General features: G+C 41.4%; 2 protein-coding genes across 2 annotated transcripts; one reads left to right on the top strand and one right to left on the bottom strand.

The window, feature by feature from the left end:
* Nucleotides 1–1,376: 1,376 nt before the first annotated feature.
* LOC143025023 (uncharacterized) lies at nt 1,377–6,176 on the top strand. Its single transcript, XM_076184629.1, has 3 exons — nt 1,377–1,414; nt 2,119–2,210; nt 4,404–6,176. The coding sequence occupies exons 2-3, from the start codon at nt 2,172–2,174 to the stop codon at nt 5,517–5,519; spliced, it is 1,155 nt and encodes a 384-aa protein (XP_076040744.1). The 5' UTR covers nt 1,377–1,414; nt 2,119–2,171; the 3' UTR covers nt 5,520–6,176.
* Nucleotides 6,177–13,215: 7,039 nt separating this feature from the next.
* LOC143024579 (uncharacterized) lies at nt 13,216–18,737 on the bottom strand. The gene is made up of 4 exons (XM_076183390.1): nt 18,665–18,737; nt 17,691–17,926; nt 15,677–15,871; nt 13,216–13,928 (listed from the first exon to the last, which is right to left on the bottom strand). Exons 1-4 carry the CDS (start codon nt 18,735–18,737, stop codon nt 13,521–13,523), a joined length of 912 nt encoding a protein of 303 aa, XP_076039505.1. The 3' UTR covers nt 13,216–13,520.
* Between the last annotated feature and the right edge of the window lie 1,263 nt (nt 18,738–20,000).

The following is a 20,000-nucleotide window of genomic DNA, read 5'->3' as shown; positions in this document are numbered from 1 at the left end:
TGTCGATGACAAGTACTTCCAGTAACTTTCCTTCAGGATAGGCAAGTGGTCCAGACACTAGCACAGCTAAAGTCTCTCAGGTGGCCCCAGGTTCACTACCCAGGACGTCTCTGAACATCTTCCCATTCCAGTGTAGAGCAGCAAGCTAAAGAAGGTCCTCACTGAACTCCGCCATGTAGCTCTGGCTGATGCTGTACCTAAACAGCATTCTGTTATGACGTGTTGTTGATCTAGAAATAATTAACTTGTCCACATCAGCCCTACCTCTCAAGGTGGTGGAAACCAAGCCAGTAACTTGATTGCCAGACAAGTCAAGAGAATTATCTGTATTGCAGATGGCATCATATTCCATGACTCTCCTGGGGAATGTCAAAGTCGCGGTGTCTTCATGGTAAGAACATCCAGGACGAGGCTTCTGGTAATCCATCGCTTTTGTCTCAGCGTCACTGTCACTGGAATCACCCCCAGGTAATGTCATTCACGTCAGTAACTGCCTCTTGTTCTGCTGAGCTGCAAAATAGTACAATGTGGTAAGCATGTAAAACTACAAAATAATACAATGTGGTAAGCATGTAAAACTTTCATCTTGTTGTGATGTTCAAAAGTATGATTAATAAAAGTATTAAAGTATAATGACTTTTTTCTTGCCTCTGTAGTTGCCTCTCAGTCCGACCTACTTATTTTCAAATTCACGAGAAAAAAATTATCAATTCTAACGGTTGGTATATGCAGAGTAGATTCTGTTTCTTCTTTTGGTACCTAATTTCTTGCTCTATCTCGGATAAATAAAGAATTATACCACAAAATATGCTTAGAAATGCCTCAAAGATGGCCCTTTTGGTGAGATAGCAAAAAAATTCAGCCTCCACGTCGCAATACTTCCATACATCCCAGATGAAAATAAAAGTAATTTTTGGCTTTTCAGGTCAAAAAAACATTGGAAAAAGTGCTCTATCTTGGATAAATAAGAATTATACCACAAAATATGCTTAGAAATGCCTCAAAGATGGTCCTTTTGGTGAGATAGCAAAAAACTTCAGCCTCCACGTCGTAATGCATCCATACATCCTAGATGAAAATAAATGTAATTTTTGGCTTTTCAGGCCAAAATAAACATTGGAAAAAGTGCAGTAACGTATGGTAATATGAAAAAGATATTTTTTTCGAACAGGTCTAATTATTTGTACATATATCATAGGCAACGTCCACAAAAGCAGGAGTAACTTAAAATTATCTCCAACATACTATTATTGGTCAACCTCATTCACACACTCATGCAATCTGAGCCTAACACACTTGCTACTTACAAACACCTGTGCCTTGGCATCTCCATATGGGTGATATGGTGTCCTATATAAAGGGAGCGCGCTACTGGTGAGACATTCACAAGCTTTGAGACTCGAAATCCCTCCAGGTGAGATAATTAATTCTGGTAACAGACTTCCCTTTAGTTCGACTTTGGAGCGTTTTGGGGGGAATTCCTCGATCGAGTTCCCGCTTGGTCATTTGCTGGAGACAGTCAATGAATTCATAGATCGAGACAGCTTCTAAGAGGGAGGGGGGCAGGATTGAAGGTGTGACTCTCAGTAAACTTATGTGCCGCTATTCTAAGGGCTACAGTATGTTCTAAAGATGAATTAACATGAAGCATATATGCTCACCATCTAATGCATATATTACAATCTTTATGATAGATTTTACTTACCTGTTTAAGTATTACTCTCGTTTCTGAGAGATGTAATTTTGATACCATTATTAAACATTCTATTTCTTATGTATAAAAGTAGATGATTTTAATAGCAAGTATATTCATTATGTTCAATGTGGCCAGGATCACACACAGTCTACTTCCGCTAAGATACACAACCTATTATTGGACACACAGACATAAAAAAACACGAAAAAAAATATATATAAGAGAGTAACACAAACTATCAATCACAGAAGCGTATGGGTATTTCATCTAATTATCTTTATTCTATTTATTTATTTATTTGTTTATCTATTTTTTTTTTTTTTTTTTTTTTTATTTGATTATCTATTTATCTATTTGTTTATCTATTTATTTACTTATTTATTTATTCATTTATTTATTCATTCATTCATTTTGGCTTTCAGTTTCGCTGAGGATCATCTAGTGGTGCAAACAAATTTTGCTGAGTTTCTGCAACATGGGTTCGTCAAGGACATGGACAATTTTGTTCCTTACGGTAATTTATCTCGTTTCCTTCTTCATGTTGTTTTGGAGGTTACGAGAGTTTCCTTGCCTATGCATTTTTAGTAAAAGTACTTTCCTAATACAATGTTTGTAATCATGTTATCATGATTTTATCGTTGAATTCTTTGGATGACTCAATCTGAAGTCATTTAGTTCCATGACTCTGTACATACATTTTCTCGAAGAAGAAATACAGAGCTAACTGGGATACACAGCATTATCTAAAATGACAAAGTATACATATACGAATATACTGACAAGTGAGGAGAAGTTGGTAAGAAGGTGGGAGGAGTATTTCGGAGAGCTGGTGAACGTAGGAAACGTGAAAGAACGAAGGCTGGAGAAGGTGGAGGCAATAAATGTGGAAGTACGAGAGATCAGTATGAAGGAAGTGAGGAAGGCCATAAAGAGGATTCTGCCGCACGGCAGAAGGCCCAGACTACTTACCAGTTGGGAACTCACGATAGATGGCAGCGTCATGGCTTACCAGATCGTTTCACAGAACACTGGAAGGCGAAAGAAAGTTGGAGAAGTGGAGGAAAAGTGTGCTAGTTCCAGTTTTCAAAAAACAAAGGGAATCTGTAGAGCTGCAGAAACTACAGAGGGGTAAAGTTGAAGATATGGACGAGTGGGGGAAAGTAGGCCGAGAATAGAAGCAAGGAGCAATTTGTTCCCATGTCAGGGAGAGCTATAGATGCAATATTTGTTTTTTATCAATGTTGCTGGAGAAGTATAGAGGAGACCAGAAGTAGTTGCACTGTGTTTGTGGACTAGGAGAGGGCTTATGACAGGGTACCGAGAAAAGAGCATTGGTACTGTATGAGGAAGTTAGGAATGGCAAAGAAGTATGTGGGGGCGGTGAAGGATATTTATGGCTACAGTGTAACAACAGTGAGGTGTGCAGCAAGCATGACCGAGGGTTTCAAGGCGGAAGTGGGATTGCTTCAAAGACTTTTCTTGTTTGCAAGAAAAGGTTAAGCTTTGGCTAACAGTCGAAGTTAGACAGGAACCCACATGGACAAAAACGCTTGCGGATGACGCTGTAAGATATGGTGAGATCTGAAAGGTAGTCGAAATAGAGCTGAAAGGGTGGGGAGAATGAACTAGAAGGAAAGGGTAATGAAAATAGGCGTCAGCAAGACTGAGTTCTTGTGTGCTACCGGGTAAATGAGGGAGACAACGGGACAATAGTGAGGCTGTAAGGCGTAGAGGTGTCCGCGCCTCACAGTCGTATGTTAGGAAAGAGAGCACAAGTGACTTAGATTCAAATCCTAGTCACCCTGCATGGATATCGACATGGCCATATACTCTGGTTAAGTGAGTCCATAACACCATAGGCAATGCCAATCCTTCAAAGTACATCCTGACATGACCCACCACTGTTATGCAATACACTACCAAGGTATGTAAAGCTTTCCAAGACCTCAATGTCCTCACCACATGCATGGGCAGATTGAACTGTGTCCACAAGTAAGCCCCCAAACTCCTACATTGTAGTCTTGGTCCGGGAGACCTTAATTCCAAACGGTCTAGCTTCCCCGTGAAGTGATTCGAGAGCTGCAACCAGGCCTTCCAACGGCTCCGCAAGAAGGACAGCATCATCAGCAAAAACAAGGTCAGTGACTTTGGTGTTTGGCAATGACATTGATCGACAATTCTGTCCAATACCCAGTCTATGCAAGTCTTGACAAATGCAAGAGCAAAATATGCCGCCAACAGAACCTGACCTAGGACAGCCCCTGCGTAACAGTTAGGTGCATGATAGGGTTTTGTCGACAGTTATTTTATTATTATTTCATAAACATTATTCACACCATCTTTTGTGCTTCACACCTACACTCTGTACATAAATACTGTATAAGCAGTATCGCAACGTCATTCACATACCAAGCTGTTGATAAATTGATATATTAATCAAACTCTTCTACCCGACCATTCGCGAGTCCTTTTTCATTGTGACTTGATTTCCGGCATATATCAATTTTTATTTGATTTTACAGCGGTAGATGTTGGGTCTCCCACAACATTCTTTACACTATTATAACTTACATCTACATCTTACATATACCTTAATACAAACGCTATACAATCATTAGGTATATTCCAGCAACTAAAGGGGTTTATCTTGTCATGTTAGCGTTCACCGTGATAACATACTTAGCACAGATTTCTTGAACTTTGACAGATGTGCGTTGCTCTGGGATTGTCTCAACCTTTCAACCAAGAAAAAAGGAATCCGGACATCGGTTTTAAAATATTAGACGGTAGCTCTGACAGCAACAGCAGTTCTTCTGGGAGTAACGAAACTTCCGACTTTGGCAGCAACGGCAATTCTTCTTCGAGTGACGAAAGTTCCAATAGCTCTCAATCTAGCAGCAGCAGCAGCAATCCTTCTTCGAGTGACGAAGGTTCCAATAGCTCTGAATCTAGCAGCAGCAGCAGCAGCAGCAATTCTTCTTCGATTGACGAAAGTTCCAATAGCTCTCAATCTAGCAGCAGCAGCAGCAATCCTTCTTCGAGTGTCGAAAGTTCCAATAGCTCTCAATCTAGCAGCAGCAGCAGCAGCAGCAATTCTTCTTCGATTGACGACAGTTCCAGTAGCTCTGAATCTAGCAGCAGCAGCAGCAGCAATTCTTCTTCGATTGACGAAAGTTCCAATAGCTCTCAATCTAGCAGCAGCAGCAGCAATCCTTCTTCGAGTGTCGAAAGTTCCAATAGCTCTCAATCTAGCAGCAGCAGCAGCAGCAATTCTTCTTCGATTGACGACAGTTCCAGTAGCTCTGAATCTAGCAGCAGCAGCAGCAGCAATTCTTCTTCGATTGACGAAAGTTCCAATAGCTCTCAATCTAGCAGCAGCAGCAGCAATCCTTCTTCGAGTGTCGAAAGTTCCAATAGCTCTCAATCTAGCAGCAGCAGCAGCAGCAGTTCTTCTTCGATTGACGACAGTTCCAGTAGCTCTGAATCTAGCAGCAGCAGCAGCAGCAATTCTTCTTCGAGTGTCGAAAGTTCCAATAGCTCTCAATCTAGCAGCAGCAGCAGCAGCAGTTCTTCTTCGATTGACGACAGTTCCAGTAGCTCTGAATCTAGCAGCAGCAGCAGCAATTCTTCTTCGATTGACGAAAGTTCCAGTAGCTCAGACTCAACAAGCTCTAGCAGCGACGACTGCTCTGATAACAAATGTGGATGCGCCCACTTCCCTGTTCAGATGCCCTTGTCTCCATGTCATACTCCATGCTACTGTCGTTGCCACACACCAGAGTACTGCCCCTGCCATAGGGAACAGCAGATATTGCAGCCATAATAAATGTAGCGGCGGCTTCCATGGCTATTACGACAGACAGCAGCTGTAAGGAAAAGGAACAAGAAGAGGAAACATATGATGATTACGATGATGATGTTGATGACAACAACAACGGTATAATGATGACGAACACGATACAACGACGACGACGGTGACGGTGACGGAGAAGATCAAGGTAATGAGGTATAAAGGTGTAAAAGAGAATATGGGTTACGAAAGTTCTACAGAACTGCCAAGTGCTAATGATCGAGGAAGGAAGACGAGCTCACGCTGTAACACGCAAGATTTACAATTAGCAGTGATCACTTGATAGATTTGCGACAAAAAAAGAAACGACAATAACTGCGCTGCCCTCTCTTCCTGTCGGATGACGACACGTTGGGCCTGCCCCTTACCACAACAGGCAGCCGTGAGGGGAACGCATGCATCCCCCTCTCGCCGGTCCCAGGAGATTCTACCTGTCGTATCATCTGTTACCAACGTTCTCGTGACCACCACTTGTCCTCTGGTAAGCACTCCACTCCGAGTGTTGTCACCAACACCTCTAGCAAGCCGCCCGATCAGGTTCCGTCGCCCCACCAAAATTTCCATTCGTTTGACTGCACTGTAGTATTCTATTATCCACTTGTCACAGAATTAATAAAATTGAACTGCATACTTATCCACATCTTTATCCTGACGGTAGTAACGATGATAATTTAATGGGAAGAGAGAGGATAATTTGCCTCTGCCAAAAATACGAGATTGCACACAGTGATAGGTGTTGTCATAGTCGTTGTAGAGAAGTGCCAGGATGATCTTGCACGTCCTCTTTTGTATTCTCCCTAGTTCTTGTTTGTGTATGAGGATGAGCGAGGAGGATCACTGTGGGGAAGCGTACGTGATGGTGGGGAGTATAAAAGTGGTGTAGACTCCACGTAGCTCCTCAGCTGGCGTCTCCAGTGACCTAAGTATACGCAACATGTGCACTCTGTATCAGACTGCCCTCAATGAATTGATGACGCGTTGCTTCCAGTTCAATTGGTTATCCTCAGTTATACTAAGGAGTCTAGTGGACTGGACCTTTTGGAGAGGATGGGCGCCTACTGACAGTTCGGAGCAACCCACTACCTGTGGGGACGTATAGAAGTCCCTCACCACGGTCTTGTTGTGTTTAATTGTCCCTTTGTTGTCATCAGTCCACGCCTCAAGTTTATTCAGGGTGGGCTTCAGTGGTGGGTAGTCAGGCTGCCTCGTATTGACGGGAATACCAACGGTACTGCCATCAACAATCTACCAGTGATTCGAGGCGCCCATGAGGGCATAGTTGATAAGGATGAGGAAGCACAGCGGTTCCATCTTAGTACCCTGGGTAACCCCATAGATCAAGGGGAGGAGGCTTACTGTCGCTCCATGAGAAAGTCCGCCACCCACGCTGTCAGGTGGGGAGTGTAGATGTGTCAATTTTTTAGAAAATTTACAAGAGAGTTAATAGTGAAGGAGGACTTCGTGTTACCAAATTGTTGTGTACCACTTGGTTTTTAACATTGTCAAATGCTAAGCCAAAAACAAAATATTCGCAAAAAAAAGGCTTGGGATAAAAGTAATGGCAATTGGTCTGAAGTCATTTATTGACTGCGGGCTATGAATTTTGGTCATTGATGATACATAAGAAATGTTCCAATCACTGGGGCAGGAATTTTACGATAATGAGACATCAATTAAAGAGGACAGTGAAAGGGCGAGTTCAGGGGCAAATTCTTTGTATATTTTTATTGGCAAGTCAGGTGTAGTAGATCTGTTTGTGAATCACTCTGAAAATTTGTGAAATAGTAAGGATATGCTCTTCTACCGGTATGTTTTTGGGTGTATTAGTTATTGTGTGAGAGTTGCAGTTTCAGTTCTTTGTGTACTGTTTTGTGTTGGAGTGTAGTGTATGTGAAGTGGAACCTCAGGTATCATGTGTTGTACATGACGGATGTATGCGAAAAGTTTATATGTTTTGTAAATGTTGGACACATGTTTACCTAACTGTAGGACACAGGAAAAGAAGAACACTCGTTGGGTCCTGGCTCCTATTATACCTACAGAGCCCTTACATGCCTAAGTGCCGCCCCCGGGCAAAATGGCGCCCTGGGGCAAAGTTTTCAGTGATGCCCCCCCTCCCCCCATCACCGCTTCCCATCTTCACCATCCCTTACAGCTTGTTTTAGCAATTGGCTTGCGAAATAAATGAATTTTAAACATTGTATCTAATGTCCCTATTGCAGAAAGGATAAGGGAAAATATTTCATATTCTGTTGATTCTAGTGCAAAATTCGTAGATTATGGCAAAATATTCAGTTCTTCTTTAACCTTTTTTTATTATATTTATTTTGTCAGCCTTGTGGACGGTATGTCCAGAGTAGAATTGCCACTCCCCTAAATGTGTCGCCCCAGAGCAAATGCCCTAATGTGAGGGCCCTGCATATCTAGCCTGCATATCTAGCCTATTTGGGCCTGGGATGGTTTTTGTATCTCTTCAAAAAAAAAAAAAAAAAAAAAAAAAAAAAAAAAAAAAAAAAGAAATGAAAGACTGAGAGAAGGGGTAAGACGAACAGAGTTTCTGGTCCCAATCTTGGGACCACATCTTGTTGAGGTGAGGTTGGTATAACTACTTGAAGTGAAGAAGCATTGAATATTGATGACGATGTCTTCATCTTTTCTTCGGTGCTTCGCTAGCGGAGAAGTAGCGGGCGGGCTGGATACAGCATCTTCACACAACAAAAAATACGACACATGTAACACGCAATATACAAATCACAGTATGCAAAATATAACACAACATGAATCTCAAAAATCTATTGTGACCTTTGTATTATAACACCTCATATCTGTTAAGGTATCTTAATATATGCCAGTGGCATATGTACCTTCCAAGAGTTTCAATATCATCTAGTTTCTGTTTAGACCTATGCTTCTCAACGTGGGGCGTACGCCCCACAGGTGAGCAATTCGGTTTTTCAGGTTAGCAATTCAGTTTTTCTGGTGGGCAATATGATTTTTAAGGGGAGAAATTGAGGGCAATTGAGGAAATATGGGCAATGTTTATTATTAATTTTTTTCATTGATGCCATGTTGTTTTGAAGTGGTTCTAAACCAAGGATTTATTCTTTTTCAGCTGAAGGGGAATTTATTTTTCAAATGATAAGAATTATGTATTACCACATGGTGGACATCAGGCTTTTCAAGGTGATTAGGTGAGGCATGGCCAAAAGAGGTTGAGTACCTCTAGTTTAGATTCATTTTAACATCAAAAGTGACAACATTTTCACACTGAATGAGAATCAGACAAGAAACAATGGTCTCAAACTGTCCGGAAATAGATTCAATTTGGAAGTGGGTAGAAACAACTTCGCCAACCGTGTAGTTAATGAATGGAATAAACTTCCTGCACAGGTAGTGCAATGTAGTTCAGTTCGAAGCTTTAAGAATCGTTTAGATAAACACCTAAGCAAGATGCTGTAATGATTATTGTTTATTTTGTATTATTTGTTTTTGTTTTGTTATCATTTGTCTGTTTAATTCTCATTTATCATTAGTTATATGTCAACTTATTATTATTTTCTATTTACCTGTTTGTTTATCATTTAACTATACCTATTCATTTATTTATGTATTTTATTTGTTATTTACATTATTATAGCTTTTATTTATTCATTTATCATCACGATTTTTTTTCGCATCCGACCTAGATAGGGACCAAAAGGTCTCCTGTCGGCATGCCCCGCCTTTGTAATCCTTCATTGCCAAGACCTGCATCCTAAACTTCCTCCCTCCTTTCACTTCAATGCTCTCTTCTTTCTCGCCATCCACCTCTCCTTCCGCTCTTTGCCTTCCTTGTCTGTAGGTGTTACCGCATCGAGCTTGCAAGGGTTCACACCACTAACCAGGAGATGTCGTAGTGCTGAAGAATGAAAAGTCCCCCAGTATGGACACAAATCCACCTGGCCGTAATCTATTATCCCTACCTTTAAAAGAAGGTGTGGTTACCTGGGGGTATTGGGTCTCCTTACAATAGAGATCTGTTATATTTAATTTAATGATATTTCCTTATCCCTCTCCTGAGGGTATCGGGTCTCCTTGCAATAGAGATCTGTGATATTTAATCTAATGATACTTCCTTATCCCTTTCCCTCGCCTCCTCTTACTCCCTCTAACTCTTGTCCTATGTCTTTCTCCTTTTCATGTCAACACCTATGCACCTCTGATATCACTGTCAGGCAGCAAATCAATTTCATCTAGTAACTTTCAGAAAGTAAGGATAATAAAAGTTTCCTGTGTACAAAAATGTATAATATTAAACAAAAAATATTGTTGAGAAACTATTCACATTTGTGTCAGTGAAAAATCTTTATGCAGTGATTTCATTCTAATAGTAACAATATACACTCACTCATAAATATACCATGCTTTTTTCTAAATTCATGTGTGTACTCGAGCTCCTCTTTTATACATTATTTGTCTTGCAGAGACCAATATATCCTACCTTTAACCCCCAGTCAACTTCCTCACTTTCATTTGGAGCTGCATCTCCAAGGGACTCCTAACATCTGATCTTTAGACTGGACCTAAGATCTATCAAACTTGTATTTCTTCTACCTTTAAACATGAGGAGAGCTGACAACCAGCGACTGCCCCCCTCCCACTACTTTAATCCAGTGGCATAGAAACAGTCCTACACTAATATAAGACAGACTTTAGTCCTAGCTTCTTCCCAGAACGTAGGAGTATTGCCAGTTGCTGTGGTTCTGCAAATTTCCAGTCAGTGAAACTTGAAGCAACAAGTGATGTGTCTTGTATTAAAATGGGTTTTAGTCAGTAAATTTACAGGAGCTATAGGTCATAGTAACATAATTGTATTTAGAAAAAAAGAATTTATATGTTAAGGTTGAGATTATCTCATTGGCTGATTTCTGTAAGATGATGATAAAGAATCTTTTGTGATGGACTGCAGCAGGCACGTAACTGAAACCTATCATTATCAGAACTATGCTGAGTATTTAGTATATCTGTGTACAGTAGTTCCTTATTGTGAAAGTGATCTTCTGGAGAAGCAAGTGGTTTAGAGCGTCACTACTCGGGCGCAAAGTCAGAATGGAGGCGATTCAAGGCTTCCCGGCTAAGCAGCTTCGTCGTAAGACCATACTACAATAAATTTCCTACATACATATACATACATATATCAAGGCTTTTTCCCCCTTACAAGGGGGGTAGCCAAAAAGAAAAAGGCATAAAATCATTCCCACCCATTCCATCCCTGAATACACTCCACACCCCTCCATTAAATTTATTATAATTAATAAATTTCCTACTTGAAAAAAAAAAATAATAAATAGATAAAAAATCCATTAGGAGGCACTATCCTAGCCTTCTCTAGGAGGGGGAATTTGTGACATTTCAACAGATAGAAATGTACTAATACAGCAACAAAAACAAAATACATTTCCATAGTTCTGATATATTATGCGTCATTTGCATTTGTCTGTAGTAGTCAACACCAAAAGTTTTATCATGTATATTGAAGTAGACTAGGTACACATAACCTAAAGATGCAATTCAAAATGTACAGTATAATCTACAAAAAGAAAACTTTCATTGTTATACGAATGCCTAAGAAAACAATACAAATCTTCAGTAACTAAAGTTGCATCTACATTGTACAGTTCAATAGGAACAAGAAGACAATGAGGGTGACTGGATAACATTGTAAAACATAGATAATCACTCATCAAGTCCAAGGTATTTCTATATATATTTTCACAGATAAACTTTTACTTTGAGTTACTTGGAGATAGTCAATGATAGAGGGACGAGAATAAAACACAGTGACACCAACAACGAAGACAGATGTCATCTACAGGATCCCCTGTGGTAACTGCAAGAAGTCTTACTATGGTAAGAGCCACAGAGGTCTACAAACCAGAGTTAGAGACCACAAGAAGGGGGCTTAAGGAACCACCGCCTTTCAAATCCACTGGTGGGCCACATGGACAAAGAAGGCCATCTGGCCAACTAGCAGCAGGCAGAGGTGGTGAGAAAAGGTCTAGCCAGGAGATAAAGAAAGGCAATTGAGGATCTATACATAGCCACTGAAGACATCAGTCAGAAGCAGGATATATCAAATGGATAAAGATCACAGCAATGTATGCAGCTATAAGGAACTGCCCTAGGACGGCGCTTACTTAGCTTGGTGTGGTTTTGTCTGATGACTTGGTGTTGAGGATCTATAAATAGCCACTGAAAACATCTGTCAGAAGCAGGATATATCAAACGGATAAAGATCACAGCGAAGTATGCAGCTATAAGGAACTGCCCTAACACGGCACCTACTTAGCTTGGTGTGGTTTTGTCCGACGACTTGGTGTCCAACGGGTTCACAATTCTGTTGTTTCCTAACATTCTACACACAACCTTTCCATGTTTTACAACACTCATATTCCACACTGAAGCATCTGTCACGTCTTTCTGCTCGATCGCAGATTGAGTTACATAGTGACTTGTCCGATATACTTAAATTTTAACATGTTTTATTTTGTTTTATTTATCTGATCTTCACAGCGACGTTTTTTGGATTTCCAATGATATTTCTATACTATTTAGACTAAACAGGTACATTTCCATATTTCGGATAACACTTACTAGGCCTACACACCAAACGTGTTACTTGGCCTTTAGTTGTAATTAGTTATTGTGTGCTTCTGCCCGCTCACCCGCGAGTACCTCACCCATGGTGGGAACGTGGAGTCCGTTTATAGATTTATACCGTCCGCTCTGACCTTGAGATATTTTTCTCTGAAAAAGCTTAGAGCGAAACCGGTCAGTAATAAACTTTGAACTCGACCCGTGTCTTCTTTTTCCACCTTCTTTTACATGCCATGATTGCTCAACATATATGTGTATGTATGTATATGTTACAACGAATAAATCCAGACAATTTGTGGTCAAGGTTATGCTAGTTTAGTCATTAGTAATGACTTTGAATCCTAGTTTTTATTCAACATTACTTTCTTGTAAAGAAATGCTTCCTCAGAACAGGCCATATCTTCTACAAGGTATACCTAAATGCAGGACATGGCCTCTACACAACTGCACTGACTACCAACCAACTACCCAGACGTCTGTGCCGTTCTCTCTCTCTCTCTCTCTCTCTCTCTCTCTCTCACACACACACACACACAAACACATACTCACACACACACACACACACACACACACACACACACACACACACACACACACACACACACACACACACACACACACACACACACACACACACAGTGAGAGAGAAGTGTGAGAAACAGATAAACTACCCGGACATCATCACAATAGGGAAACAACATTTATCTCAGTCTGTATGCCAAGAAGATCTAACAATATTTTAGTCACTTCTTCAATTGTCCGAAAAAAATATATACATATATATATATATATATATATATATATATATATATATATATATGTGTGTGTGTGTGTGTGTGTGAGAGTGTGAGTGTGAGTGTGAGTGTGAGTGTGTGTGTGTGTGTGTGTGTGTGTGTGTGTGTGTGTGTGTGTGTGTGTGTGTGTGTGTGTGTGTGTGTATGTGTGTGTGTGTGTGTGTGTGTGTGTGTGTGTGTGTGTGTGTGTGCGTGTGCGTGTGCGTGTGCGTGTGCGTGTGCGTGTGCGTGTGCGTGGATGCATACATACATAATCCCAGCATAGATGACTATTTCACAAGCTTGATATTCTATCTAAAATTGAAATATAACCTTCTACAACGTAAGATATATAATTTTGGACAGAGACTATGCTTTCAGTTCAATTGTAGTACCTTTTCTACTTTTCCTCATTGTGACAGTCTGTCTAACGACCATTCATGATAGGGTATAGTCTTTGGTAGGTGATGCATATGGAATGACTGACTACTCACTCACTCACTCACTTCCTCAAGCAGAAAGCGTTGCTAATACTCTAAATCACTCAATTTGATGTACGAGGGTGTTAGTAGTTGAAATGCTGAAAATAGGGATGTCTAGCAACTGCTAGTGGTTTCTGCTTGGGACGCCAGACATACACGCCTGAGGGTTGGCCATTGTAATAATATTTTTTCTTCAGGACATGAGGAATCTTAGGAGTAGGCCAAAAGGAATTTAGTACTGAGGGGCGTTGCGTGGGACCCTGTGCCACTTTCGATGTTGCTGGAGTTGTGGACTTGGCTGTGGTTGTAGATGGAGTTGTTGTTGGCTGTGGTGCCATAGTTGTTGTAGAAACTGGTGCAGGGGTCGAAGATGGTGGGCCACTTGGGAGATTCTTCAGGTTATCGAAAGCCAAATGGGAAGCAGATGTCAAAGGAAGGTTCCAGTGATGCAGCTGGCTGGGTTTGCCATTGTTGACGAAATTCACATCAAGCTGCAAAAGAAATAAACATGACTATTTTATATAAAAAAGAGTTAGTATTTATATATTGCTATTGTGACCAATTCCCTTTAAGATATGATACATCAGAACTATACAGATACATCTTTGGCTGTTTAATATTTAACATTTGTGAGCTGGTGACGTAATTGGAAGCGTCCTAGGAATTCTTGGTTGTTTCCCTCGAATCAAAGGAGAGTGAGGCGCAACCGCTTGGACTTCGAATCTCCTGGACCAAGATCAAAGTCCAAAAATACTTGGACTCTAATCCGCAAATAAAATATCACCCCTTGCAATAAAATATCTGACAGCCCGGCATTTAATTGTTATTGGATAGGATAGTGGTAGCAGTAGTGTTAGTTCATTTTCTATCGCCTAGTTGCCTTGTTTTCTTAACTGTAGCTTAGTATAGTAAACATAAACAGCCTCGTTAGGGCCAGTAGGCCTGCTGTTGTTTGTTCTTCCTTTGTGTTCCTTTGTGTTTGAGTTTGGGAGCCTACTGGATGACACAGTTCAGTCTGAACATGCATGTGACGAGGACACTGTGGTCTTGGAAAAGTTTACATACCTAATCCGTAACAGTGGTGGGTCATGTCAGGAAGTACCTCGAAGGATCGACATTGGTTATGGTGTATTGGACTCGCTCAACCAGCGTACATGGCGTTGTCGTTATTTATGGAGGGGAACTAAGATTTGAATCTTCAAGTCATTTGTACTCTTTGTATTTCCGTGCGGTTTTGAGACAGGAATATCAAATGCCGACTTGAAGAGGGGTCTCAATAACTTTGGGACTAAGATCCTTCAGAGAACCATGAGATATCGCTGGAATTACTTCATATCAAACCAGAGACTTACAGTGAGACTCAGTTTAGGCCAGTTACAGGCACAATTCATAAATGTCAACTCCAGCTATATGGCCATATGGAACGTTTCCCTAATGTTGATCCTATTCAGCGTTGTCTCCACAAGAGACAACCCTCGATGGAGAAGACGAAGAGGGGGACGTCCACATATTCTACAACTTTATGGATGGGGATGACAGGTGGTGATGGATACGGAGCTGCCTAGTGTAGGCCTTATGGTCTCTTGCAGTCTCCTTCATTCTTATGTTCTTATATTCATGGCTGCTGGGGCAAGTTAATCGAACTTGTCGAGAGTTGTCCGGAGTGAGATGGAAAGGGTGCCTTCCTGGAAGTTTGCTTTGATAGACCGTGGGGACTGGCACCGGAGTGAGAGTGAAGCAACGCCCTATGTGGTGTATGGACACAACTGATGACCATAATTACGTAGATGCGAATGTGCCGCAGGTTGGCTGTTTTCACCATAAGCAAAGAGAGGGGTGGAATTACTTATTAATGTTTCCCCTTTCCCCTCGTGTAACCCGACAGTGACCCTCTGTTTGTGTGTACTGTTAGTTCGGGTATAATCATTCCCGTGAGTTGCCGCCAGCTAGTATCTAACTAAAGATCATTGTGTTGTATCATATTGTAAATAATGTGTTATTTTAATGAATTGCGTATTATAGAAGGGAACCTTGTATTGTTGACCCTGCTCAACAACGGCTTTGCTTTTTTTTCGTACTTGTTGTACAACTACTTCAGATACAGGCCTACGAGAATATCTAAAGGTAGCAGTGTAACACCATGTAGTCAATATTTTTGATGAATCAATCAAACACAAGTGGCTACTTTGGTGATTTTCCCTGTGCTGATACATATTTCAAGTAAATGAACGGGATTAACCTTTGTGGGTTTAGGGAGACGAGAGGTCTTCTCTGGTGCATCTGTGTAGGGCTCAGGTCTCTGGTTGTGCTTAAAGAAGTAAGGTGAAGGAGGCAGCTTGATAAAGTAGATAGGAGACTCTCCCTTGTTGTAGGGCCCAACAGAAACTTCGAGGGTGTCTATGCCCTCTCTCTGTAGGCCCAGCCGCTGGAGGATCTGGAAGAAAAATGGTTGAGATTATAGGAAGATATCTTGGAACGAATTTGGAGATGAATTGAATTATTGTATAAGTAAAGTGAGCATCATTTTTTTTTTTTTTTTTTTTTTTTTTTGACCAGGCGAGGGAATAACAATGATGATTATTGCTTCAAGTTTCAATGAGTAGAAACCCGCAGCCCGACAGTGGGTGGCAATGGTCTTGGATCCCTTCTATAGGCCTCTCTGGACTGTTGTCTGTATTGTATTGTATTAATGTGGAATTATTTTCGTCACGGGCTAGAAAGTAGAAGCGGAAGGGGAGCATTTCCCAGGTGAGGGAAAGGGTATAGATAAATCAACAGCCGTGATAACTGGAGATCTGACATGTGAATTTTCTAGTCAAAATTAGAAATAATTAAGATATTGTGCTATTCATACTACTGGTTAAAGTTATCTAAACTCTTCAAAACGAGTCAAATTCTCGAGCGCAGCATCGAACGCCTAATGTACGATGATTCAATGATGAATCACACTACTCGCGTTTTAAAATATAGTCACTGCTGTATAACTCGTTCTCTTTCATTCTGAGTAATAATAAACACAAAAAACGTAATAAATTCAGGGGTAACTTAGTTAAAACTACAAAATATAATCAAGACGATAACGCCGGCATCCTAGTATACCCATTTGCACTTCATGACGCTTTCCTAGGCAGTACCGTACGGAAGAGGTTAAAGTTGTTAAGAATAAATCAAAACTATGTTATTATTTTATTGACAACAACAAACACTCCATTCTTTGGAGACAATATTGCACCAAAGAGGTGGAGTCATATAGGTGGTGGAAGAGAGATTAGAAAGGAAGGTAGCAGGATGGAGGGATAGTTAATTAACTAATCGTTGCCTCCAGTTTCACTAAGTGGAAAAAACGTAGCCTCGAGTAGCTGGCAATGTTCCTCAGGCCTTCCCATATATCTCTATGGCAGTGGTTTCCAAACTGTGGGTAAATTACCCCCGGGGGGGGGGAGGTAACAAATTTTCGGGGGTAAGGGAGGGGTGATAGAAAAAAAAATCAAATAAAATCAAGAAAACATTACGGTACCCAGCATCATGATTAAGGTTAACTTAGTACGTATAGTTGTAAAACTGAAAAAAAAAAGTTTGGGAATCACTGCAGCCTTTGGGAAGGAACTTTGGACGGTTGTCTGTTTGTTCTCGTTATGGGATTGTTTCTATGTCATCGGCTGAAAATGGTAAAGGGAGGGGAGCAGTCGCCGGTGGATAGCTCCCAATGTAAAAAAAAATAAAAAATAAAAAATAAAGTTGATAGGGTCAAGTCCAGAGACCGAGTGCCAGCCCTCAGGACAGGTGTATCCTGTTATTATTCTCAATGTTTTATTTTTTGTTTACTTTGTAGTGTCCATTCTATTCTATCATGACGTGGATGCATAATTAAGTGTGGTTCTTAGTAAGTATTTTAGGCTGTGGTTAAAATTCCCTTGTTAACTATCATAGGATGTTTATCTTATTGCTGATTCACTGTCAAACCTTTGATGTGTATGGCGAAGAACAGTGAAGTCAATGTCACATTATGAGTACCAGAAACTTATCCACCTGATTTTAGATTGAATATTTTTTTTGTTTCAACTTACCATTTTAAAATCTATGGAACAATGCGGGTTCATCTTTATATTTGTCAGCCACACCCCTTTTGAAGTTCCTTTCTGGTATTCTCGCATTATTTTACCCTCTTTATTGTTCTTCGTCCCATCCACCCACCTACCCATGTGGTGACGTGGGCGTGAAGCCTTTCCCCCAACTACCCCCGCCCCGTTTACCTCCGGGATTTTGCCACCGCCCGCCCGTAGGAGGAGCTGTTGACGTTCCTCATCGTCTCTGAGAATTCTTCTGGTACTGGCAGGGACGCTGTCACTCTGGTTGCCGTTGTTCGTTGTCGGTGTCAAGGCCGCCGTCGTTGTAACCATAATAAGCAGGAGGAACGGCAGATGTGTCCAGGAGGTGCAGTCCATTTTGAATCTGAAGAGAGAGAAGGTAGGAGTGCGAACAGTAAGGTCTAAAAAATCGATATAGGTCTTTGAATCAGTAGGAAATTATGATAATAATTCTTTTGAGTTTTTTTTTTTCTACTAATGACAGTTTTCATTTTTTCCATTTGTAAACCTCCAATGACATAATCAAGTTATCAAGTTACCAAAGTCTTTAGATACTAAATTTTCCATTTCTTTAATGACAGGAAATACATCTACAGTGTATTCGTAACACATGCATTTGATATGATCACAGTGGATCATTCACTTTCGCCAGCAGAGTAAAACCTCCAATGGAGAACACAGGCAAACAACTTCGAAGGAAAAATTACAAACACAACAAATAAACAAGAATGTACACATACGTGCACACATAACAAACATACGCAAAGGTATACGCATTAACACACAAATATAAACAAACGTACTCACAAGCACACATACAGATGCATGTACATAGACGCACACACGCGTACGTGCATACACACACAGACGCGCAAACTCACACAAACATATATAAACATACATACACACACACACACACACAAATACACACGTCTTGGTAATGATAATGTTGATAATATCTTCATCATCTGTAGCGCCGAACCTGATGCCGTGACCTCCTTTGGATGGGTGACCCAGCATGACCTGTCGCAGATGGCTGAGAATCAGGGTCTTGTCATGGAGGAGGAAGAAGGGTCACGTGATTAGCGGAGATCGGGGACTGCCATCCCAATGTACCCCTTCCCACGTGGACAACAAACCCTCAGCCAACAAGTGATGAGAGCCCTTCTGAAGGAAGTGGCCGACAACGATAGAGTCGTCTTTCCTCCGCATCCCGTTTCCATGGAGATTTAGGAGCCGTAGGAAAGAGCCTATGAGGATTTCAATTCCCAGATCAACCCGCCCATGATAATAAAGGACGCTGATTCTACTAAGAAGGTGCTCATGAACCTTACCAATGATCGAAAAACGTGTGAGAACCAATTGGTGAAGAAGGAGAGCATGGAAGAATTCTGCGGCTCTGTGCCGTCAAACCAACCAAAGCACGTTTCCACAAACAGATGTCATCCAGACTCTCTCGAGGCTTCCCACGGAGAACACCGTCCGTCGCCCCTCCAACCAGATCCTGTTGATGGGGATTGCACCGCGACCGATGCCCTGACGAAAGACGCGGCCCAGAACCAGCCAGGTCCAAAACACCGCCTCTTCCATGTCGTAAAGCATGACCCCGTAAGTTCGTCTGTGTTCGTCAACGGGAGAAATCCTTGGCCGTCTGAGGATGAAGTGAAAAGACATCAGGAAGGTGATTCCTCACAATTCATCCTGGGGCGGCGGTACGAAGACCCCAGACCCTCAACCCGAATCGTTAATTCCTCTACTTGGATGACCTTACTGTGGCCGAAGAGATTGGCAGCTCCTCAGGGTCCTCGGGAGCTTCTGACCAGAATCAGAAGGAACTGGAGACTTCACCATCGGGACTACCTTCGTCTTTTCCTCTTCGTAGCAGCACTTCGCTGTTCACTCTTCTTCGTGCAATACCCGGTCACGGCGGCAGCGGTGACGACTCTTTTCGTTTCACTCTGGTCTCTCGACTTTTTCCAGGACCGGTATGTTGGCTCCATCTGCATCCCGGGGTTTGTTCTCTAGGTAGGTACTTGGGGTCTAGTTTCTTATGGCGTCGGATTTGAGTTCCTCACGCAGATGGTCGTAGTATTGATCTGGCTCATTTTAGTGTTCTTCCATCTCGCTTTTCATTGTGCGAAGGAGGAAGAGGAGGGGATTGATTAAATTGCGAGTTGAATGATTCTCCACTCGCCCTTTCTTATGTAACAATAACAAGTCTCAGCCGTGTCTTTTCATTACGTTTAGCTCGCCGGGGGGGAAGGAGGAGGCATTATAACTGTTGTCGTTGTTGCGGCTCACGTTTTCTTCTTTCGATTGATCGATTCTCTGCTCTGTCGCTCTGCCGAGTTGTACCTTTGTATTTTTCATGTCCTGCAAGATTTCCTTCCCTCCTTTTAGTGACATCGGCAGTAGGAGCTGACGTAGTAAAAAATATGGAGATCTCAAACAGAACTACTCATTTACAGATTACAC

The sequence above is a fragment of the Oratosquilla oratoria genome, chromosome 4 (assembly GCF_046742065.1).
Source record: "Oratosquilla oratoria isolate Oo_2021 chromosome 4, ASM4674206v1, whole genome shotgun sequence".
NCBI classification, from domain to species: Eukaryota; Metazoa; Arthropoda; class Malacostraca; order Stomatopoda; family Squillidae; genus Oratosquilla; species Oratosquilla oratoria.
This window is presented reverse-complemented; position numbering and strand designations above follow the sequence as displayed.

Excerpts from the sequence above, each read along its gene's own strand:
- LOC143025023 (XM_076184629.1), top strand. The coding sequence starts at position 2,172 with ATGGGTTCGTCAAGGACATGGACAATTTTGTTCCTTACG. Across the intron at positions 2,211-4,403 it reads GGACAATTTTGTTCCTTACG|ATGTGCGTTGCTCTGGGATT; the intron begins GTAATTTATCTC and ends GAACTTTGACAG.
- LOC143024579 (XM_076183390.1), bottom strand. The coding sequence starts at position 18,737 with ATGCGGAGGAAAGACGACTCTATCGTTGTCGGCCACTTCCTTCAGAAG. Across the intron at positions 17,927-18,664 it reads TCATCACTTGTTGGCTGAGG|ACCTTACTGTTCGCACTCCT; the intron begins GTTTGTTGTCCA and ends TCGATTTTTTAG. Across the intron at positions 13,929-15,676 it reads GTCTCCCTAAACCCACAAAG|CTTGATGTGAATTTCGTCAA; the intron begins GTTAATCCCGTT and ends TTTCTTTTGCAG.